We start from the raw sequence: 24,230 nt of genomic DNA on the forward strand, positions 1-24,230 counted from the left end.
AGAGTGAGCACTCGGGCTGTGGGCAGGATGGAAAGTGCCAGACAGGGTGTTGGATTAACCAAGCTTTTTTTCTTCCCTTCCCTTCCCTTCCCTTCCCTTCCCTTCCCTTCCCTTCCCTTCCCTTCCCTTCCCTTCCCTTCCCTTCCCTTCCCTTCCCTTCCCTTCCCTTCCCTTCCCTTCCCTTCCCTTCCCTTCCCTTCCCTTCCCTTCCCTTCCCTTCCCTTCCCTTCCCTTCCCTTCCCTTCCCTTCCCTTCCCTTCCCTTCCCTTCCCTTCCCTTCCCTTCCCTTCCCTTCCCTTCCCTTCCCTTCCCTTCCCTTCCCTTCCCTTCCCTTCCCTTCCCTTCCCTTCCCTTCCCTTCCCTTCCCTTCCCTTCCCTTCCCTTCCCTTCCCTTCCCTTCCCTTCCCTTCCCTTCCCTTCCCTTCCCTTCCCTTCCCTTCCCTTCCCTTCCCTTCCCTTCCCTTCCCTTCCCTTCCCTTCCCTTCCCTTCCCTTCCCTTCCCTTCCCTTCCCTTCCCTTCCCTTCCCTTCCCTTCCCTTCCCTTCCCTTCCCTTCCCTTCCCCTCCCCTCCCCTCCCCTCCCCTCCCCTCCCCTCCCCTCCCCTCCCCTCCCCTCCCCTCCCCTCCCCTCCCCTCCCCTCCCCTCCCCTCCCCTCCCCCCTCCCCTCCCCTCCCCTCCCCTCCCTTTTCCTTTCCTCTTTCCTCTCCTCTCCTTTTTGACAGGTAGTGTTAGAGAGACAGAGAGAAAGGTCTTCCTTCCGTTGGTTCACTCCCTGTGCTGCGCCAATCTGAAGCCAGGAGCGAGGTGTTTCCTCCTGGTCTCCCATGTGGATGCAGGGGCCCAAGCACTCGGGCCATCCTCCACTGCCTTCCCGGGCCACAGCAGAGAGCTGGACTGGAAGAGGAGCAACCGGGACTAGAACCCAGCACCCATATGGGATGCTGGCGCTGCAGGCAGAGGATTAACCAAGTGAATCACGGCGATGCCCCCTTCCACCCCCAGACAGGGTGTTGGAAAGAGAACCCAAAGCTTTTGGCTGTGTTAGCAAGAACCTCAAACCTGTGTAGGGACAGGTCACAGGAAGGCCCGGGGAAGGCAGGGCCTGCAGACACACACATGGCCTGAGTTGGAAGGAGACGGAGATGTCCGGTGCCAGTCCTGCTCACTGCGTACGGGCCCTCTCGACTGCAGCTCTGAACCTCTGAACCCGCTGGAGCAGGAACTTTCTAGAGCTCTGTTGCATTCATCTATGTGGGTTATCACAGGATTGTACTTGATAACCCACCGAGGTAACGGGCTTAAAAGCGTGTTGCGAATTTGTCTGTGTGAGGTTGCGTTCTTCTGTTTTCCTGTAAAATCGTCTTTCTATTGGAAGACACTTGCTTTTGACCTAATCAGAAGTTCTTTTTCTGAAATCTCGTATCCTTTTCATGCTGTCTGAGACAACAGGAGATTGCTGTACATTGGAGGCACATTCTAACACAGCTTCAAATTGCTAAGTTAATTCTAAGACTTTCACAGCCAACGAAGCAGCCAGTTTTCTAACTTGGATTAAGTTATTTTGTAATTTACTTGTGTTAAATCTACTGGAGTATAAGTTGCCTCGGGGAAGAAGTGCAATGCTTGCTCATAAGGAGAACTCCATAGATCTTTGTAAAATGATCGGATCTAGAATTTGTGCATGCTAAAGCTGCTGAAATTTCAATCCTACCTATTTGTGTGTGTATGTTAAAAAAAAAAAGTCCTCAAATGTACAAATGTATGTAGTTTTATTAGTAAGGCTTGTGCGGTTGGTTCTGTGCAAGCAGATTAATAAGCATTGCAGGGAAGGACAGACGTTTCAAGGAGAAATGTTACAAACATTATTGCTTTCAGCATAGACATAATATCGTAGCATAACTAAACATTATGAAACCGGTTGTTTCTGAAGGTGATTCTCTGAACCAATCATTTGAAACTCAGCTTGATGTTAGAGATTTTCAATTTAAAAGGTTGCCATTGGTCCACTCGAGTGGTAAATTATGCAAATAAAAGAGCTTTGTAGTCCAGGGCTCACTCAACAACAGAACAAATATGAAATCTCAGGTTCCTAACCAGCGTTGTCAGAATGCTAAAAGAAGTCCAGCTTTTATTTTGAGTGTGGATGTGAGTTGGCCAGAAACAGCATATTTGAGGAATGGAGTAGGAATTATTTTTAAAAATGGAGAGAGGGGCCGGTGCCGCGGTTCACTTAGCAAATCCTACGCCTGCGGCGCCGGCACCCCCGGTTCTAGTCCTGGTCAGGATGCCGGGTACTAGTCCTGGTTGCTCTTCTTCCAGTCTAGCTCTGCTGTGGCCCGGGAAGGCAGTGGAGGATGGCCCAAGTGCTTGGGTCCCTGCACCCGCATGGGAGACCAGGAGAAGCACCTGGCTCCTGGCTTTGGATCGGTGCTGCGCCAGTTGTAGCTGTGGGGAGCAACTTGGACTAGACTAAGTTACTGGAATTAAGACTTATTCTATGCATCTGCTCTCCCACAATATGGCGCTGAGAGAGGAGTAAACAACTTCTACACAGCTGCCTCCAGTTCGACCAATAACCTGCAGGAGCTGATCCTGCTCCTGATTGGAGGAGAGCAGCGTACTCGGCGTGTGGGTAGCAGAGTTGGGATTGGTGGAAGAGGACTATAAAGGAGGAGAGAGACAACATGCACCAGGGAACATCTAAAGGGAACATCCGGATAACATCTGAGCAGCCCCCGAGAGAGCCGGCTGGCGGTGTGCCGCTCCCCCGCGGAAGTGGGGAAAGTGGCAGGGGGAACCTTCGCCCCTCCACGGAGGTGGAGGGTCGGCAGCCAACCCGGGAAGGACCAGCAGCAAACCCGGGAAGGGCCGAGCAGACAAAAGAACAGCGCAGGGTCCTGTGTTGTTCCTCCGCGAAGAGGGGGAGCGACAGTAGCGGCCATGGGGAGTGAACCAATGGAAGGAAGACTTTTCTCTCTGTCTCTCTCACTGTCTAACTCTGCCTGTCAAAAAAAAAAAAAAATGGAGAAGGGGGTAAGATGGACTTGTTGGCATGGCATTCCTGGCTGCAGCAGTCTGGCAGCTTTGATTGTCCTGCCTGGAGTGGTTTCCTGATAGTCCCCCTCCCTCCCTCCCCTTCGCCCGTGCCCAGGGTGTGCACACATGCATTCCTAATGCCTTGCAGGGCTCACAAACACCTTGGCTCACCAGTCTGGGCCAGCTAGGTTGTCTTGTCTGTCCCTAGTACCCTGCACATATCTGCAGTAGAAGTTCATTCTCTATTTCTTTGTGCATTTATTTACCTGCTTGACTCCGAGTCTGAGGGTCTGGATTTTGAGGTTCGTCCACGGCAAGGGTTCAGTCGTGTTAATCATAAACTGAGTACTGGCATAGTCCCCAGATGAGATGGACGTCTCACGGACTACGTGAGATTGGCATGACAAGGTCGGTGTGTGAAACGCTCTCACAGTGGAGGGAGAGGGCCTCTGGGGCTGGGGGCAGGGGGCCACAGCGCCCTTGCTGGACAGGGTTGGTTCATGGAGGTGTTGGGTCTGGCCTTGGTCCCTGCTTCCTGTGTCACAGCACAGGTAGGTAAAAACTTGAAGCAGGGGCCGGCGCCGTGGCTCACTTGGGTAATCCTCCACCTACATCGCATCACATATGGGTGCTGGGTTCTAGTCCTGGTTGCTCCTCTCCCAGTCCAGCTCTCTGCTGTGGCCCAGGAGGGCAGTGGAGGATGGCCCAAGTCCTTGGGCCCTGCACCCACATGGGAGACCAGGAGGAAGCACCTGGCTCCTGGCTTCGGATTGGCGTAGCTCTGGCCATAGCGGCCATTTGGGGGGTGAACCAATGAAAGGAAGACCTGCTCACTCATTGGACCTGTCCTGTCACTCTTAGAAGCTCCTTTCCTTGTCCTTCAAAACGGAGCCTAGAGCTCTGAATAAATAGGACGACGGTGGGCCAGAGCAGGGGGACTTCATTCCATGTTAACTCTCATCTTAGTTCATCCCCACGTAAGCTGAGAAATTCAGCCCAGCCAACTCTGGTAAGGCTCCAAACAGAAGTAGAGTTTTCTCCTTATTTTTAATTTTCCTAAGTTGCAATGAGTAATCCACATCTAAATATTGCCAGATTTATTTATTTATTTATTTATTTATTTATTTATTTATTTTTTGACAGGCAGAGTGGTCAGTGAGAGAGAGAGACAGAGAGAAAGGTCTTCCTTTGCCGTTGGTTCACCCTCCAATGGCTGCCGCGGCCGGCGCGCTGCGGCCGGCGCACCGCGCTGATCCGATGGCAGGAGCCAGGAGCCAGGTGCTTTTCCTGGTCTCCCACGGGGTGCAGTGCCCAAGCACCTGGGCCATCCTCCACTGCCTTCCCAGGCCACAGCAGAGAGCTGGCCTGGAAGAGGGGCAACCGGGAAAGAATCCGGCGCCCCAACCAGGACTAGAACCTGGTGTGCCGGCGCTGCAAGGTGGAGGATTAGCCTAGTGAGCCGCGGCGCCGGCCTAGATTTATTTTTGTATTTAGTGTTCGTTTTAAAGGTATGTGCAGCAAAAACTGTGCTTAAAAAAAATGGAGGAAAACCCAAGGCCGCCACCATTTCACAGGCTGCTGTTAATAACTTTAATTCAAAAACAAGTATTCTTAGTATGTCAAGAGTCTTGACACATTATTTAATACATTTTATTTTGTTTTTAAGAATTCTTTATTTTGAAAGAGTTACAGAGAGAGGGAGGGAAATAAAGAGATCTTCCATGTGCTGGTTCACTCCCCACAGTAGCTAGTGCTGGGCCAGGGGGAAGCCAGGAACCAGGAGCTTCATCCGGGTCTTCCACATGGTTGGCAGGGGCCCAAGCACTTGGGCCGTCTTCCACTTCCACTCCCACTCCCAGGCCATTGGCAGGGAGCTGGGCAGGAAGTGAAACAGCTGCAACTTGAACCAGCATCCGCTGGGGATGCTGGCACCATGGGTGAGGGTTTTACTTGCTACACCACAAAACTGCCCCATAAAGTGTACATTTAAGTCATTTAATCATAGCATATTTTATGAGCAAATCCTCTTATAGATCAATCTATGCTTGTAACGTCCATAGATAATCTCAACTAAATAATTATTAGAATCTAAACACATAGTTCATTAAAGTAGTATTTAATGCGTTTAAAATTTTAAGTTAAAAGGAAAATCTCCCCAGCACACAGGGCATCATGTAGTTGAGGCACAGAAGGGAGTCACAGTGCCAAATAACGTACCGTGAAGATCTCTCCGAGTTGACTCAAAGCTTTCTAGTTGAAATAGCACCTTCTTTGTCAGTGTGAAAAACCACAGATCCTCAAAAATAGGAGTGAATATTTAGAAGTAACTTTGTAGAGAAGACTTTTTAAGTGTATGTAATCTACCATTAAATTGCAGTTAAAGGGGGAAAAAATCCAAAAACGTCAAGGTAAAGTAGTTCAGGGACTACGTTTGGAAAGGGCAGTGTCGTTCCGTTCACTGCTCTGGCGAACTTAATGAAGGAAGATGGGTCTGGCGTTAACACAGGTAATACCTTCATGGTGTTTGCAGGTTAGGGGCACCTTTAAAAAGATCTCTGTTGATTTTGGTTTAAAACAGTTTAGATAAAGCACTTCCTGTCCTTCAGGCTGTCCATAAAGTGTAACCATTTCACATTTTAGGGTTCAGGATGTAACACGTCTGGCTAAAATGGTAGTAGGTGGCCCAAGTCAGGGTGGCCAAGCACAACAGAGCCCCTACCTAAAAGCCTTTTGGGCCAGTAGTATCCCAGGTCCACTGCGATGATTTCACACTTGGTGTCTGATGAGTGCTACTCCGAGCGTGCGTGGGGTTGGTCACGCGTGAACTGAACCACCAGCTGGAGCTGTGGTGGTCTGAGAGGGGGTGACTGAAGCAAGGGGCCGACTGTTTGCTGTCACAGTTTAGAAGCGTGTCAAAGATGAGCATCGTCTACACCACAGCCTCCATAAACCTGTGGGTGTCGGATGTCAGATGTCTTACATCATGGTGAAAAGCGAGAAAAGTACTTTTTAAAGATTTACTCATTTGAAGAAGGGAGACTGAGATCAAGCTTCCATTTTCTGCTAGTTCACCCCCTAAGTGCCCATAGCAGCCGGAGCTGGGCTGGGCCAAAGCCAGGCACCTGAAACTCTTCCTGGGCCTCCCACATGGGTAACAGGGACTCAAATCCTTGGGCCATCAGTCTCTGCCTTCCCAGGCGCACCAGCAGGGAGTTGGATTGGAAGTGGAGTACCTGGGACCTACACTGGGGATGTGAGATGTGGGAATTGGAAGGGGTGACTTAACCTGCTGCTCCCCAAGGCCCACCCCAAGAAAAGCACTTGATGTCCCTGCTCTGTACTTACAGGACAGCACTGTGTGTCACGCCCTTGGGTATTCTTTGATTTTTATCTTTAATGCAAAATCTCTTGGTTGGATTTGAGTAAACTCATCCCGGTGTTCCCCACTGGTCACTCTGCACAGTCTGGAAAAATACTGCCTTAGATCCTTTGTGGATGTTTGCAACCAGCCTTGTTCCTTACTTGTTTTGGGGTCCTCCTGTTGGTATTACATTCAGTGTGAGTTTATATTTCCTAGAAAGCAACATAGATTTTTTTTTAAAATAAAATTTATTGAACTTGGGTTCCCAGATCTAGCTCTAAAGTATGTCAGCCAAATCCAAGTACAAAAATAGGTCTGGCTGATGGGATCCAGAGGAATGTAAGGAGCAGAATGCAGAGTGCAAGGCGATGCACACGTCCTGCCAGGCAGCCGGCTCAGGCTGCACAGACCTGGAGAGGGACTCGTGGTTTTCTGTAGCAGAGACCCAGCTGCTTGAGCCTCCAAAGGCTGCTCCCAGGGGTATATTAGCAGGAGGCTGAAATGGGAATCAGAGCTGATGTTTAAACCCAGGCACTGTGAAATGGGACACCGGCATCTTACCCACGCGGTGGGACGCCTGCATGGGCCGTATTTTAAAACACTGCCCTGAAAGGCTGGGCTTGTGCATAGTCACTTGTGACAGAAGGTCTGTTCCTCTGACTTCTGGGACCCTGTGGAGTGTGTGGTGGTGTCCCTGCTTGTGGCTTCGGTTGCTAGGGCAACTCTGGGATGCAAAGGGTTTCCCATCAGCTTTATCGTTGCATCTGGGCTTCCAGTTGTCCAAGAAACTGAAAGTCTACAAATGAAATGAATGTTCATATCCAAATGCCACCCCCCCAATAGACTGAGATCACAGAAATAATCACATTTATTTACTTCTAAATGAAATGTACATTTACTTCCATTTTAAAATTTTTAATAGGTGAGCAGTGTTGGCATATGTTTACGTGGTACAGTGCGATGTCATGATACATGTGTACATTTTGAAATGGTTAAACTGGGCTGGTTTGCATATCCATCACCTCATTTTTTTTTTATTAGTGTTGGGAACATTTAAAATCTCTATTCAGCAATTTTGGAATATAACGCTAAATTATTCTGAACTGTGGTGATCATGCCATGCAACAGATCTCTAGAACTTCTTCCCCTGCGTATTGAACCTTGAACCATTGGATTAATAACTCCTCCTCTCCTTGCGCATCCCCAGGCCATAGACTATGCTAAACGCCATTCTACTCTCTGCTTCTCGGAGCTCAACGTTTCAGATTTCACACAAATATGAGATCACACAAAGGTTTCTTCCCGTGTATCGGTTTACGTCCCTTAACGTGTTCTGGATTCATCGCTGTCACCACACGTGCCCAAATTGCCTGCTTTTGTGGGGCTGAATACCGCTGCATGGTGTCTGTTGGACATTTATGTCCCTGCGTCCTTGGTGGACGCTTAGGTTGTTTGTATCTCTGCTGCCATGGTCCGTGCTGCAGCGAACAGCAGTCATGTTTGTTTCTGCTGGACGCCGAGGTAGGCCGTTCTCAGAGCTGCAGCCTTTGGGAAATGTGCCCGTGTCTCACTGTCGTCTAACACGTGTTTATAAACACTGTGATCTTGCTGGGTTAGTCACTCGGGCTTCTCTTTTATCTCTGTTTTCACAGACCGACAAGTTCTTGGGAGGCCTTTTGCTACAGATTCCTTCCTAGCCACCTGGTGTTGTCTGTGACAACAGACCTATGGCATATGGAGCAGGCCTCTTTCTTAAACTCCTTCGTTTTTCATATAAAAATAGTCCCAATAAAATATTTAAAAAGGAGTATGATTTTTGTTTTGCTCTGGATTGAAGCAGGAGTCAGCGAATAATAGCTTATGCCCCAAAGATAACCCACTGCCTGGATCGATACGTGAAGTTTTTTAAGAACATAGCCGTGTCTGTTGGTGATGCTAATTGGCGCTGCTTTTACATTGCAGTGATGGAGATGAGTTGTTGCTAAAGAGTCTGTGTGGTCTGTAAAGTTTACCTGTAGACTGGCCAAACCCTGGGCAGAAGGAGCAATTAGACTTTGAAGTATTCTTCTTCTTTTTTTTTTTTTTTTTTTTGACAGGCAGAGTGGACAGTGAGAGAGAGAGACAGAGAGAAAGGTCTTCCTTTGCCGTTGGTTCTCCCTCCAATGGCCGCCACGGCTGGCGCGCTGTGGCCGGTGCACCGCGCTGATCCGATGGCAGGAGCCAGGTGCTTCTCCTGGTCTCCCATGCGGGTGCAGGGCCCAAGCACTTGGGCCATCCTCCACTGCACTCCCTGGCCACAGCAGAGAGCTGGCCTGGAAGAGGGGCAACCGGGACAGAATCCGGCGCCCCGACCAGGACTAGAACCCAGTGTGCCAGTGCTGCAAGGCGGAGGATTAGCCTATTGAGCCGGGGCGCTGGCCTGAAGTATTATTCTTAAAACTGGAATGGTTCAGGTTTTGTCAAGGTTGTTTTCTTTAAACTGCATGACAAAAATATTCTTTAGTTACAGCTGATGACAATTTATAACCAGATGCGATGAGGGAAAGTGCCTAGCGTCTACTGGGTGATTGGTGTCCAATTTTTTAAATATTCAAGGCCATTAAAATTCATTGTACATTAATTCATTAATGCTGAGAAGATAGCTAATGAGGCATGGATAAAAATTACAGTGTGGCATGCTTATAATTGAACTGTGCGGTGAGACTTGGTTACATTGTTTCAGCTAGCATTACCTATTTTGATAGTCTTTATAATAATGTGAATTTTAATTAATATTCACATTAAAAATCAATCTATTTGAGGTTTCACTTGCTACAGATCAATAAGGCTAAGCTAGCAGTCACTTGCAAAAAAGTCTCATATTTCTTGTGTTTAATAGCTGCAGTTCAGTGTATTAAGGCTGAGTGTTTAATCATACTATCTCCCGGTCACAGCATTTTTGCAATAAAACATGGGGATGGCAGTGGTCTGTATCGTGGTAGCAACTTCAGTATGAATTATCTAACGCATGCTTACCTTTTTTTTTTCCTTAACAGACTTGTGGAAGAAAGCAAACTGATTCCCCTCATTTTTGAAGTGATTCTGGTAAGAAAGGGACTGTGCATTGAAGGTCCAAGTGCAGTGTTTAATTGCTGAAGGTGTCAGTCAAGTTGCCTGAGGAGAGTTGGACGTGTCCCCCTGCCCCAGCCGAGGCAGGATGGTGTGTTCTGTAGCCTCTAACTTCACCACGTCGGACGTCAGCCTCCCCATCTGTGAAGGAGTGCCAAGCTCTGACCTTGGACAGGGCCACCGTTGAGTGTCCCACCCGCATTGCACATAGCCTTTGCTTTTTCTTTCTATTAAATGCTTTTTTTTTTTTTTTTTTTTTTGCTAACAGAAAGGACATCCCTTAACAATATGCGACTATTGCATGTTAATCCACAATTTACTTAGAAATCATAGTTAACCCGAGGTTGACCTGGAGGAGGCAGGCAAAAGGACGATGGACGCACTTGGTTATGAATTTGCTGGTGTCCCAGATGAAGTCCTCCGACTTTCTAATCCCTGAGTACCAGATCAGCAGTGTTGTGCTGTTGAATAAAGTCTTTCAGCTGTGGTTCCTACATGTAGAGTGTAAACTGGGATGCAGAGTTGGCTCTCTTGAGCTCTGATAAATCCCTCTTTGTGCTAAGTACAGATACAAGAATTAGGTTGAAAGTTGAGTTAATGCTAAGAAAGGTTCTCTTGTACTGGAATGTGTTATCCTTTTTTTTTTTTTTAACTTTTATTTAATGAATATAGATATCCAAAGTACAGCTTATGGACTACATTGGCTCCCCCCCCCCCGATGACTTCCCTCCCACCCGCAACCCTCCCCTTTCCCGCTCTCTCTCCCCTTCCATTCATATCAAGATTCATTTTCAATTTTCTATATATACAGAAGATCAGTTTAGTATACATTAAGTAAAGATTTCAACAGTTTGCACCCACATAGAAGTGTGTTATCCTTTTTGACCAAGAACTTCACCTGCGTAGCTCGCTGACAGCACAGAGGACAAATGAGGGGACACTGCCCCAGTCACGCTGGCCTTACCTACCTTGGTCAGAGTGGAGCATTAGCTGTAGGAGTCTGGTAACCCTCCCGATGCAACACTTTCCTTAACCGTCTCAAAATAACAATCTATAGATTGTGTGCTGACTCTTCGGTGTGTGTGGTGAGGACTTTATTTTTCATAGGCACAGGTTCTCTTTGCCCTTTAAGGAGAGCTCATTCGGTTTTCTGAGTTTCTTAATCCATTTGTGCATTATAACAAAATAGCATGCACCAACCAATTTACGAAGGACAGAACTCTCTCACAGTCCTGGAGGCTGGAAAGTGTAAGATGAGGGTGCAGGTATTTGCTGTCTTTGGGGGCTTTCTTGCTGAGCCCCCACGTGGCGGAAAGCAGAAGGACAAGAGCGTGAGCAGCTGCAGAAGCCTCCTCTCTGAGGGCCCTAATTCTGTTACCGGGAAAGGAGCACTCATGGCCTAACCCCCCCGACCACTACCACATTGGACACACCCACATTTTCGAGGTCTTGGAAATCGCCGCCCTGGACTTTGGCGTTGGGTGGGCGGTGGGGATGGTTAGTACTCCCAAAACGTGTCTGAAGTGACAAAATGACAAACCGCTTGCCCACGCTGCGTGGAACGTGCAACGTTGCTGGCATGACTGTGTGTACGTATCCTAAGGCTGCGTGGCATGGCCTAGAAGGGCAGAGGCAGGGTCAGCAGCAGGGCTAAAGAAATGTGATGAGGAGCCGCACCGTGAGGGACGTCGGGTCGCTTCCACCAGCTGAGGCACATGTTCCCGCACCTTCGTTGGATGCGTTTTCCTCCGTAATTGGTTGTGAGGTTGATGGGTTTAGAGAACAGTGGTTCCAGCAGCCTCCTGCTATTGGCCGCAAGGTTGGGTTCAGGGCAAACATCAAAGCTGTGCAAAGTCAGCCACCCTCGGCGTGCGTATGACAAGAGACTGCTGTTGAACTTGTTCTGGAGCTGTGAAGGTCAACAGAGTTCCTCTTGTGACTGACAAAAAGTTCTCACTCCGTCCTCTGCCTCTCATCTCAAGGGCTACATAGAAAATTCCTTCCTGTAAGGTCAACAGAACCCTTCTATACCTGGTTAATCTTTGTACACTAAAAGAAAGTGCTTTGGGGCAGGTGTGGTAGTGTAGCAGGTGTAAGCCACAGCTGGGGATGCCCCCATCCCACATGGCAGTGCTGGTTCAAGTCCCAGCTACTCCAGACTTACGATCCAGCTTCCTGCTATTGGTCCTGGGATGTAGCAGAAGATGGCCCAATTACTTTGGTTCCTGCCACCCACTTGGGAGATCCCAAGTTCCCAGCTCCTGGCTTTGACCTGGCCTAGCTCTGGCTATTACAGCGATTTGGGAGGTGAATTAGCAGATGGAAGATCTCCCTCCCTCTCTTGGTCCTTCTCTCCACACTCCCTCACCTCGTCACTCTGCCTTTCAAGTAGGTCAGTGTTTAAAGGAAAGTGTTTGGTGTTTTACAGATGATACTGCATGTTCAGTTGATGAACACCAACCTTGTGCTGTGCTGTGGCTGTGCTGCACAGTGACTGCGTAGAAGCCGACATCTGCTCCCCAGGTCAGGGTCGTTGGCTGTTCTGAGCCCCTTCAGCTGATAGGCGTGTCTGGGCAATGCTTCCTCTCCAATGTGAATAGCTCCATGCTCAGCTTTCCTCTAGGAAATTATTTTAAAGTAGGCATTATCGCTCTAATCTGAAGAAAAAAGAATTGGAAGTCACTGGTTTGTGGAGCAGGACTTGGATGTTCTTGAAAAATGTTACTGAATTCTCACTCCATTTTTATCTTTCTTGAGTTGAATAATCTCAACTTTTTTTCTCTGTATAAATACATTTTAAAATCAGTGCGATGTCTCTGTAGCAGTTATCCTGTGACTTGTTACCTTGTCCTCTTAGACTTTTTGTTACCAAGCTAGCCATAATGCAATGTTTTATTGATTCTGTGATGCACATCTTTTTCCTCCAGATTTTCACATTGCTGAAACTGAGATATGTTTTCCAAATACATGGCATTTTACAGTTGCTCTCAGCCAGGTGACCTGGTTGTTATTGCTTCAACCAATTTATTTCCCTTTTATAAATGACTAAGAGTGATGCATTATCAAAATCTATATCTGCGTAAGTCTCTTTCAATAAAAAGCAAATGAAATTTTTAAGTGGAAAGAAACCGTGTCATGGTTTAATTGGCAGTGGTTTTCTTTCTTAGTGCTTGATAAAATAACAGTGCATCTTAAGACGGCAAGACTCCTAGATTCAAGGAAACACAAATGTGTATTTCAGTTCGGATTGGTTTCTGAGTTCAAGGGCCAGGTAGTGGCTAGCGGATATATGGCACTGTCAGCACATAATGAGATGATTGTGTGGGATCCTGCAGGCTTGGCTAACTACTTAGCCTTCCAGCTACCCATTTAAAAAAAAAAAAAAAAAAACTAAACAAAGCAGCTTTTGAGTCATTGAGGTGGTGGGCTGCTGTGACCTCTTTTTTTTTTTTATTCTCAGCCCAAAACTGTTCTCCAGCTTCTGTTTGATGTAGTTGGAGCCTTCCTAAGAGGCTTTGTAACTTCTTTTCTGGAGTTCTTCATCTGTTGTGTTTCCCGGCAGGTGTATCTCCTCGATGTCGTTCATTAAGAAAGTAAGCCTGTTGCTTCAAAAGGGCAGGGCGTGCGGGCAGCTTCTGTCTTTCTCCTGTAGGCCTGGAGCAAAGGGAAGGTGGAGGGAGCAGAATTCTGAATTCATTGCCTGTTCGTATGAAATAACTGTGCAGACAATTCTGGAGTTAGGTGGTAGACTAAGGACTGCAAGCATGGATTCGAATTGCTTAAAATAACTAACTAATTGAAAGTAACTCTTAGATCATTTTTAAAAGCAGTCTCCAAGTTGTAACAGCCTACTCAGGAGGCACAGTGCCCCTTCCTGTCTGGCGGGGAATGTGCAGTTCCTTCAAAGTGACACTGCAGGGAGAGAGTGCTCTGTAAGCACAGAGTTAGGTTAGAGACGTAGTAGGGGCTTTCCTGGATGGCGGAGTAGAAAGCTGTGGACCCCAGAGGAGAGAAGGATAGACTCTGCTGGCGGGGGAGGTGGGAGGAGTTGGTCTCAGAAGTGATCTTTGAACAAGGTCTTGGGGAGAAAGAGTTGTCTCCCAGCTTGGGGGAGGAGAAAGCTAGGCTGGCCTGGGGAGTAGTGAGTATATAAATGAGTCGTAAGTGCATGGAGCAGAGACTCTGCAGAAGTGGTAGGTAGTGAGGCTAAAGGGTAGCATGGAGCAAACTCCTGCCAGGGCTTTATCTGTGGTTATTTCATTGTTTGGCTTTGCAGATAATGCATGCTCTTCAAAATCAAGGTTTCCTCGAGTTCAGAAAACAATCTTCCAGCGCTCCTGTGCTCCGGGAGGTATATGCAAGGAGGAGGGAGGCCGACCCCCTGGGTTTGGGGCTCAGAAAAATCAGACTCAGAGTCGCAGGCAGGCACGTAGGGAAACCTTGAGGGTCCATCCATGCTCCTTCCATCGCCGGAGGACCAAGAGGACCAAAACAGGCTGAAAGCTGGATTCTGGAAGTTTCCGTTATCTGTCACTGTCAACCACAGGGCCCGTGGAGAAGGGAGCGTGGAAGACAGAGCTGGTTTGAGAGGTCTAACCTAAGGTCCCGGGAGTGCTGCCACCACGTGCAGGCCAGAGAGCAGCAGAAAGTCTCCATCCTGAACTCAAGCTGCAGGTTTCCCGGCCACTGGTAACCGCAGCAGTGGGGAAAGCTGGGTGGCTGACGGCTTACAGAAAGTTGTTCTTGGGAACCTGACTCTACTTCCAGATCAGAGCCTCCCCGCAAGAGCCCTCATTCTCTCTCTCTTTTTTAATTTGACAGATAGATTTAGACAATGAGAGAGAGAGAGAAAGGTCTTCCTTCTGTTGGTTCACTCCCCTAATGGCCGCTACGGCTGGGCGCTGTGCCGATCTGAAGCCAGGAGCCAGGTGTTCTCCTGGTCTCTCAGTGGGGTGCAGGGCCCAAGCACTTGGGCCCGGGCCACAGCAGAGAGCTGATCTGGAAGAGGGGCAACCAGGACTAGAACCTGGCGCCCATATGGGATGCCGGCGCCGCAGGAGGATTAGTCAAGTGAGCCAGGGCGCCGGCCCCAGGAGCCCTCATTCTCAGCAGCAGCGTGGACAGCCGTGTTGGGCGGGGAGCATGCATTGCATGAAGCTGAATGGATTTGTAGGATACACAGTGTTGAGGGGCCACAGCACTAAGGCGTCTCGGATCTGCTTAACAAATGGGGGATCCTGGATACCATGGGCCATCAGAAGAGTGCAGTGCCTCAACTTAAGAGTGCAGAATTGCCCGATGCACGGAAGGGAACACATTCTGTTTGCCACTTTCCATAGAGTAGAAGTTGCTTTTAAATGTGTCCTAAAGGCAAATCTGGATGTGCCGGCCTTTGAACATTGCTATAACTCTAATCGCTCTTCATTTTATTTCAGTGGTTTATGTTTTGGCCTACTTCGATACATCATTTTAATGCCACGTAATATAGGCAAACTCTGTTTTATTGGAAAAAATCTTTATTCATGGCAGATTTTCCAATATGTGCCAAAATATTGCTGTCATGATATTTTATGTGTCTGTTACAAAGCAAACAATTGAAGAGCAATTTCAGTGGCAAATGTTAACAATAAAAATGGGATTAGCAATACACTAGTTTGACAATTATATTGTTTTAACAGTTCTTGAGGATAGCAGTTGAAGCGAGCATTAGTAAATCTTTCACGTTGACTATCTTTAGAGAAGAGTCTCTTTATGGGCCCTTGGAGCCACAAGGATTTAATCACTGAGACATCAGGGCAGTATAGACTGGCAGCCACATTACATCTAAGGAGTGTTTTCAATCCTTTGCATTCATCAGGCCTCTAAAATCGTTTTGCTCCACTCTCGTTGCAACTCAATTGATGTGAATTAGACCTTAGAAAACATTAACACAGCGAGTTTCTTAAAATTTTAAGAATCTGCCTCGTGTCCAATATGCTGTTAAGATTCTGTGATCGGCCGGCGCCGCGGCTCACTAGGCTAATCCTCCACCTTGCGGTGCCGGCACACCGGGTTCTAGTCCCGGTCGGGGTGCTGGATTCTGTCCCAGTTGCTCCTCTTCCAGTCCAGCTCTCTGCTGTGGCCAGGGAGTGCAGTGGAGGATGGCCCAAGTGCTTGGGCCCTGCACCCCATGGGAGACCAGGAGAAGTACCTGGCTCCTTCCTTTGGATCCGTGTGGTGCGCCAGCTGCAGCGTGCCAGCCGTGGCGGCCATTGGAGGGTGAACCAACGGCAAAAGGAAGACCTTTCTCTCTGTCTCTCTCACTGTCCACTCTGCCTGTAAAAAAAAAAAAAAAAAAAAGATTCTGCTATGCACATGGGCAAACATTTCTAAAATAGGAAACAAGATTTGACTAACATTTCAAAATACTTGACTTGGGGAGATACTTTCAGATTTATAGAAAGATTACCTGTTGGATGCAGGAGATAACTCTTTCTCAAACCTACGTTTATTCTCATTCAGGGCTTTTGTAGATTGCAGAATGGAGCTGTAAAACACAGTCTGGTTGTATGCAGAGATCTCTTCACACACCACTGTCGGACGCTTCCATTAGAGTACTACTATGAGTTGTTCTGGGGAATGAAACTGGATTTGCACAACTTTAACTTTGGTAGCTTGGACCATACATTTATTTTTGCAACGTAACTCTCCAGGGCCAGAGTGCAATCTGCTGACACTGGATTGAAGTGAAGTGAAGTTGCCAATAGTAATTGAACAAATGACGGTAACACCATTGACATTCTAACGTATCATGTTGGCTGAACTAATGGGCTGAACTAAGCAAGATAAAATATCAGTAAACTTGAGCTGTAGCTTAAGTAGTTTCCATATAATCAACCCAGTTGTCTTGAAAGAAGATAGAGTTTATTAAGATTAAAAACCCCACACTGTACTCATTGGAAGAAAAAAGAAAAACTGAAGCAGAGCTTAGGGCATCCTTGGCCAACAGCGGAGCATGCAGTGGGAATGTGGTTTTTTCTTTTTTTTTTTTTTTTTTCTTTTTCTGACAGGCAGAGTGGACAGTGAGAGAGAGAGACAGAGAGAAAGGTCTTCCTTTGCCGTTGGTTCACCCTCCAATGGCCGCCACGGCCAGCGCGCTGCAGCTGGCGCACCGCACGGATCCAAAGGAAGGAGCCAGGTACTTCTCCTGGTCTCCCATGGGGTGCAGGGCCCAAGCACTTGGGCCATCCTCCACTGCACTCCCTGGCCACAGCAGAGAGCTGGCCTGGAAGAGGGGCAACTGGGACAGAATCCGGCGCCCCGACCGGGACTAGAACCCGGTGTGCCGGCGCCGCAAGGTGGAGGATTAGCCTAGTGAGCCATGGCGCCGGCCGGGAATGTGTTTTGTGTGGCTTCTCATGGGAGTGGAATCTTGAGCTTTATCATCTTCATTGTTCTTGTTTGTAGTTGTGCTGTAAATCCTCATCTTCACTTTGAAGAAGTACTAGTAATTCTTCTTCCTCCCTAAAGGAGGTGGTCTAGTTCAAAGGTTTGGGGGAGAAGTTGATTAATGAATGGTAGGGTGTTAAGTGGTGTATTTCTGATGTTGTAGGTTTTTTGTAGTTTGCTTTTTTTTTTTTTTTTTTTTTTGGTGTCTATACTTAATTAATCAAAGAATTGGAAAATGAAATAGTAGGAGAGGCATTTTTGTTTGGTGTGATATGCTCACAAAAGCCAGTTTGGTTGAATTCTACCCATGGTAAGTGATACCAGTGGACTTCCTTCCTTATTCTAGACCATCTGAGAATGCCCAGTCCATTGGCCATGGGCCAACATTGCTTTCAGGCTTGCATTAAAAAATAAAATGTTTGCTATGGTTAGGCATTGCCCAGTCACAGTAATCTAAAAGCCGTGTATACGTGGAGCTCTTTGATATATGGATCGAAGTACAGTGACTCACAACACGTGCAAAGACTTACTGGAAGTGCACAGTACAGAATCAATGATTGCTCTTAATAGGTATGCACTCAATGCTACTTTTTCTGAAAGTCCTTCAGTAACATAGAAGCCCAATAAGTTTATTCATAAACAAAATGAGAATACCTACTTTGCTCACAAAGTAGAAATGGCAGCCAAAAGTTACCAGTTTTGATGAAATAAAGCAGCAAACATACATTAGCATTTGCTTTTGGTACTCTTTGCATTGTTTTCCTGGATGAGCAAGAAAGAGCAGAATTTATGCACTTAGCCAGGGCCGCAGAGGATTTTCAGGCTGAGCCAGGGAATCTGATGCATTAAATCAGTTTATGGATTTATGGGGAGAAGTAGAACTTCTTAACTAGCTCTAGCAACTGAAATTGCATTTTGGATTTGTTAGAGGTAACAACCAAATTGGAGACAAACTATGATGTGGAACCAGTGAGGGCTGAGCTATTCTATAGGGTTTTAGGTTTATCTCTTTTGGTAACAAATAATAAATACTTTGAAGAATTTTAAACAATTCAAAAATGTCAAAACACATGAAGGTCTCATAATTTCATGCCAAAGGGTTTGATTATGTTCTCCTCATCAGTCCCCATGTATGTATTATGTCTCTCTTATCTTTTGTCAAATAAATATTAAATTTTGTATCTGTCTTTAGATACAGTGTTTTTAGATATCTGACTTTAGATACAAGGGCATCAATGTTTGTGTGGGTGCACGGCCGTGAATTAGCTGTCCTATTTAATGACCATACAATATTTCATTATATTAGCATAATCTATGTAGAAAATCCCAGTAATGGATATTTCAAGCACCTTGCCCAAGCTCTCTGCTAACATGACATATTCTGGATATAATATCTGTGTCATACTTTGTCTCATTGTTGTAGTCCCACCCCTGCTTTTGCACATACTCATGGATAAACTCATTATGTATCTTTCATTTCTTGATTAAATTTTTATCTGCATATCTTATTCTTTTTTGCTGCAATTAAAAGTAGGGTTGATTTCTTAATTTCTCTCTTAGATAATTCACTTTTAGTGTATAGAAATGCAAGTGTTTTTTTTTTTTTTTTAAACAGGCAGAGTGGACAGTGAGAGAGAGAGACAGAAAGGTCTTCCTTTTGCCATTGGTTCACCCTCCAATGGCCGCCGCGGCCGGCGCACCGCGCTGATCTGATGGCAGGAGCCAGGTACTTCTCCTGGTCTCCCATGGGGTGCAGAGCCCAAGCACTTGGGCCATCCTCCACTGCACTCCCTGGCCACAGCAGAGAGCTGGCCTGGAAGAGGGGCAACCGGGACAGAATCTGGCGCCCTGACCGGGACTAGAACCTGGTGTGCCAGCGCTGCAAGGTGGAGGATTAGCCTAGTGAGCCGCGGCACCAGCCCGCAAGTGGTTTTTAAAGTCATGATTTTGTATGCAGCTTAACTGAATTCATGCATTGTTTAAAAATGTTTGTCACCTGGAAGCAGAGACAGTTTTTGCTTCTGTCTTTCTGATTTTTTTGCCTTTCCTTTTTTTTTCTTGCCCAATTGCTCTGGGCAGGACTTGCAGTGATACATCAAACACAAGCGGTGAGAATGAGCATCCTTGTCTTGTTCCTGATCTCAGTGAACCGCAGTTTCCTACCTGATACTTTTAATACATATTCTCTTTTCAGTGTATTGTTCAAATTGATTAGCATTTTGTTGAGAGTGTTCTTGCATCCGTTCTTTAGGGGCATTGGCAAGTGATTTTCTGTTCATGTAGTGACCTTCGCTGACATTGCGATGTGGTTAACTGGATGTGTTCGCGCCTCTTCTGTTCTTTTGGAAGTGTTTGAGAAGGATTGGCATGAATTCTTCAAGTGTTGATTATCATTCACCACTGGGTCCCTCAGGTCCTAGGCTTTTTGTTGCTGGGAATTTATTTATTTATTTTTTTTGACAAGCAGAGTTAGAGAGAGACATAGAGAAAGGTCTTCCTTTTCCGTTGGTTCACCCCCCAGATGGCTGCTACGGCCGGCGCCCTGCGCCGATCTGAAGCCAAGAGCCAAATGCTTCCTCCTGGTCTCCTATGCGGGTGCAGGGCCCAAGCACTTGGGCCATCCTCCCCTGCCTTCCTGGGCCACAGCAGAGAGCTGGACTGGAAGAGGAGCATCCGGGACAGAATCCGGTTCCCCAACTGGGACTAGAACCCGGAGTGCTGGAGCCACAGGCAGAGGATTAGCCAAGTGAGCTGCGGCGCTGGCCGGGAATTTTTTTTAATTACTTAATAAATTTCTTTACCTATTGGTGTGCACAAATTATTTGTTTTTCATATTTTAGTCTTGGTAGATTTTACATTTATAGATATTTATTTTTTACAAGGTTATCCACTTTGTTGATATAGTTTTTCATTGTAGTCTCTTGTGATATGTTTGTATTTCTGTGCTATCAGTTAAAATTTGCATATTTTAGTTTTTCCCTGTTTTTTTCTTAGTCTTTAAAGGCTTGTAAATTCTTCTTTTCAAAAATATCAACTCAGTTTTATTGATCTTTATTTTTTCTACTGTCTGCTTTATTCTGTTATTTTTTCTTCTATTTTCGGATCTGTGGTGTTTTCTAGTTCCTTGAGGTGTGAAGTGAGGTTGCTTGACATCTTTTTTTCCAAAAAAATTTCTTATTCAAGAGGTAGAGAGACAGACAAAGAAGTAAAAAAAAACAAAAACAAAAACAAAAAACAAACAAACAAAAAAACAAAACCCAGAAAAGAGAATAAAGCACGCTCTCTTGTGCTGGTTCATTCCTGAATTTCTGCAACAGACAGGGTTGGGCCATTGCCAAAGCCAGGAGCTGTGAACCGGATTTACATCTACACTTGGCGGGTGGGGACCTAGTTCCTTGAGGCATCGCCATTGCCTCTTAGGGATGACATTGGCAGGAAGCTGGAGCCTGGAGACAGAGTAGGAATTGAGCCAGGTACTCGGATGTGAGATATGGAAAACCTAAGTTCCAGCCTCGCTGGTGGCTGTCTTTTTTCTTCTTTCCCATGGGTGCTTACAGCTATAAACTTCCCCCTCAGAACTGCTTTTGCTGCATTCCATACACTTGAGTGTGTTGTATCTGCATGTTCACTAGTCTCATGCTACTTAATAGTTTTTCTTTGAAATGAAGAGAGAGTGCGAGAGAGAGTGAGCGAGCGCTTTTGTTCATTGGTTAATCGTTCCCCAAATGCTGGCAAAACCTGGTCAAGGCCAGGCCACCTCCAGGAGCCTGAAACTCATTGTGGATCTTCCATGTAGTGGCTGATACTGAACGACTTGCGCCATGACTTGCTGCCTCCTAAGGTGTGTGTTCATGGAAAGCTGGAATTGGAAGTAGAGCCCGTACATGGATGCAGGCACGCTGATAGGGGATCTGGACATCTCCAGTGGTGTCTTACTCTCTGTACCAGACTCTCACACCTGCAGATATTTCTAAATTTCCCTTTTGCGTCCCCCCGCCCTTGGTTCAGGAGTTTATTGCTTAATTGTCACATATTTGGATTTGTTCAATTTTCATTCTGCTTCTGATTTCTGGTTTTATGCTATTGTGATTGGAAAGAATCTGTGATGTGGTTTTAATCCTTTTGAATTAAAGACTTGTTTTGTGGACTAATGGACGAGCTAACCTGGAGAATGTGCCATGCATGCCTGAGAGGAATGCGTATTTTGATCTTGTTGGCGGAATGTTCTGTATGTTTTTGGTAGGTACTTTTGATCTGTAGTGTTGTTCAAATGCAGTGTTTCCTAATTGACTTTCTGTCTGGATGATCTATCCCTTGTTGAAAAGTGGGATATTAAAGTCCCTTGCTATTATTGTGTTACAATTTCTTCCTTTATTTGTTTTCTTTTGTTTTGTATTTCTGATCCACTATTGTTAGCGTTCTGTATATCTGCTTTATATATTTAGGTACTATGATGTTGGGTGCACAATACTTTTTTTAAAAGATTTATTTATTTATTTGAAAGGCAAAGTTAGAGACAGAGGCAGAGGGAGAGAGGGAGAGAGAGAGATCAATCGATCGATCGATCTTCGATCCACTGGTTCACTCCCCAAATGGCCACAACGGCTGGAGCTGAACCAACCCAAATATAGGAGCCAGGAACTTCTTCCAGGTCTCTCATGCAGGTACAGGGGCTCAAGGACTTGGACCATCTTCTACTGCTTTTCCAGGTGCATTAGCAGGGAGCGAGACTGGAAGGGAAGCAGCCAGGACTCGAACTGATGCCCAAATGGGATGCCAGCACTGCAGGTGTTGGCTTTACCTGATACACCACAGTGTTGACCACCATAATACATTTATTTAATTTAATTTTATTTATTCATTTATTTTTGACAGGCAGAGTTAGAGAGAGAGAGAAAGGTCTTCCTTTTCCATTGGTTCACCCCTCAATGGCTGCTGCGGCCAGCGTGTTATGGCTGGCATGCTGTGCCGATCCGAAGCCAGGAGCCAGGTGCTTCCTCCTGGTCTCCCATGCGGCTGCAGAGCCCAAGCACTTGGGCCATCCTCCACTGCCTTCCCGGGCCACAGCAGAGAGCTAGACTGGAAGAGGAGCAACTGGGACAGAATCTGGCGCCCCGACCAGGACTAGAACCCGGGTGCCGGCGCCGCAGGCGGAGGATTAGCCTAGTGAGCCATGGCGCCAGCCCCATTATACATGTTTAATTGTTAGATCTTCTTGATGAACAGGCCTTTTTATCATTATATGATGACTTTCTTTGTATCCTGTGACTGTTTTTGACTTAGTCTAATTTGTGTGATTATAAGTACAGACACTCTGCTCTCTTTAGTTTACCATTTGCTTGAAGTATTTTTTTTTCATCTCTTCACTTTAAGTATGTCCTTACACTTACAGTGAGCCCCTTTTAGGCAGCTTATAGATGAAACATTTTTAAATCATGCCATCACTGTATGTCATTTGATTAAACCATTTAATACATGTATATTTAAAGTAATTATTGAGAGATAAGGACTTACTATTGCCATTTTCATTGTTTTCTGTTTTTGTAGTTTGTATCTTCCTTGCTTATTTTCTTCGGTGATTTGGTCATTTTCCTGTACTTTGGATATATTTTGATTCCTTTCTCTTTAGCTTTTCTATATTTGCTACAAGCTTTTCCTTTGTGATTATTATGAAGCTGATATAAAATATCAGTGTATTTTAAACTGATGTTTCAAACAAAATTTCATGCACGTATTTTTCCCTCCCTCACATTTTGTTACTCACGTCACAATTTACATGTTTTTGTATGGTGTATCATTACCAGAATGATTATAACTGTGCTTACTTTGAATGCTTTTATCCTTTAACTTTATTCCAGAGTTAAAAGTAATTTATGAACCACAATACCTAGACTATTCTGAATTTGACAATAACTTTCCCATTTCCAATGATTTTTGTCACTTTCTTATGTCTTTTTTTTTTTTAAGATTGATTGATTTGAAAGGCTCTGTTCACTTTACTTGTTGCACTGTTTTTGTTTTTTGGTTCCTCTGAGTGTATATTTTCAAAACATATGTCTTTGACTTCAGTTGAGACATTGTTCTGCTGTTGAATTTTTCAATTCAAACATTATTTTTGTCAGCCTAAAAAATTTTTGACTTTTTTACTGCTTCTCAATGTTGTTCCCTGTCATCTTTTTAAAAAGGATTTATTTATTTATCTGAAGGCCATAGTTAGAGAGAGAGAGAGAGGGACAGAGAGATAAAGGTCTTGCATCCACTCTTCACTCCCCAAATGGTTGCAATGGCTGGAGCTGGGCTGGTTTAAAGCCAAGAGCTATGAATTTCTTCCAGGTCTTCCACATGGGTGCAGAGCCACAAGTTCTTGGGCCATCTTCCACTGCTTTTCTAGGCATGTTAGCAGAGAGCTGGATTGGAAGAGGAGCAGCCAGGGCTAGAACCAGTGCCAGCACTGCAGTCTGAGGCATAGCCCACTACACCACAGCACAAGCCTGATTTTGTTTATTCTTTAATTTATTTATTTGAAAGTCAGAATTACACAGAGAGAAGGAAAGGCAGAGAGAAAAAGGGGGGAGAGAAAGATAGAGTGAGAGAGGTTTTCCATCTGCTGGTTCACTCCCCAGTTGGGCACAACAGCTAGAGCTGCACTGATCCAAAGTCAGGAGCTTCTTCCAGGTCTCCCGCACAGGTGCAGGGGCTCAAGGACTCGGGCCATCCTCTACTGCTTTCCCAGGCCATAGGAGAGAGATGGATCAGAAGTGGAGCAGCCAGGACTTGAAACAATGCCCATATGGGATGCTGGCACTGTATGTGGCGGCTTTACCAGTTACTCCACCTTGCCAGCCCAGATTTTGTTTGCTTTTATGTCGGTACCACACTGTCTTGATAACTCTACTTGCATAATATACCTTGAAATCAAGTAATGTAAACTTACAAACTTGTTCTTTGGTTTTCATGTTGTTTCAACTATTTTTGGTCCTTTGTATTTCCATATAATACTAGAATCAGCTTGTTAATATATCTCACAGGACTCCTGACGGGGTATTGGGGTTGCATGGATTGTGTATATGAATGTGAGGAGCATTAATGTCTGGAGCACATTCAGTCTTCTGATTCATGAACTTGGAACATCCTTGTGTCTTCTTCAGCATCTGTCAGCATGTGTGTGGCTTGCAATATACAGGTCTTGCACAGCTTTTTGTTTAAGTATTTCATTTTTGATGATTTTATAAGTGGCGTTTTGTTACTCCAGTTTCTCATTTTTCATGGCTGGCATCTCAACAACCTTGCATCCTGC

The 24,230-nt window shown here is 45.8% G+C and overlaps 1 protein-coding gene across 14 annotated transcripts in view; it reads left to right on the forward strand.

The window, feature by feature from the left end:
* Window positions 1-24,230, forward strand: part of ULK4 (unc-51 like kinase 4) — a 598,567-nt gene that overhangs the window by 266,669 nt on the left and 307,668 nt on the right. For 13 of the 14 annotated variants that reach the window (XM_089306514.1, XM_070050985.2, XM_089306513.1 and 10 more), the window contains exon 31: window positions 9,433-9,481. In XM_089306514.1, the coding sequence (XP_089162640.1) occupies window positions 9,433-9,481 (49 nt within the window). Of the gene's footprint in view, window positions 1-9,432; window positions 9,482-11,933; window positions 12,619-24,230 lie in introns of those variants that run through there. The other variant, XM_089306522.1, reaches the window with a different exon arrangement.

This window comes from Oryctolagus cuniculus, chromosome 10 (assembly GCF_051225735.1).
Source record: "Oryctolagus cuniculus isolate XC-2025 breed Fujian yellow rabbit chromosome 10, ASM5122573v1, whole genome shotgun sequence".
In the NCBI taxonomy this organism is placed as follows: Eukaryota; Metazoa; Chordata; class Mammalia; order Lagomorpha; family Leporidae; genus Oryctolagus; species Oryctolagus cuniculus.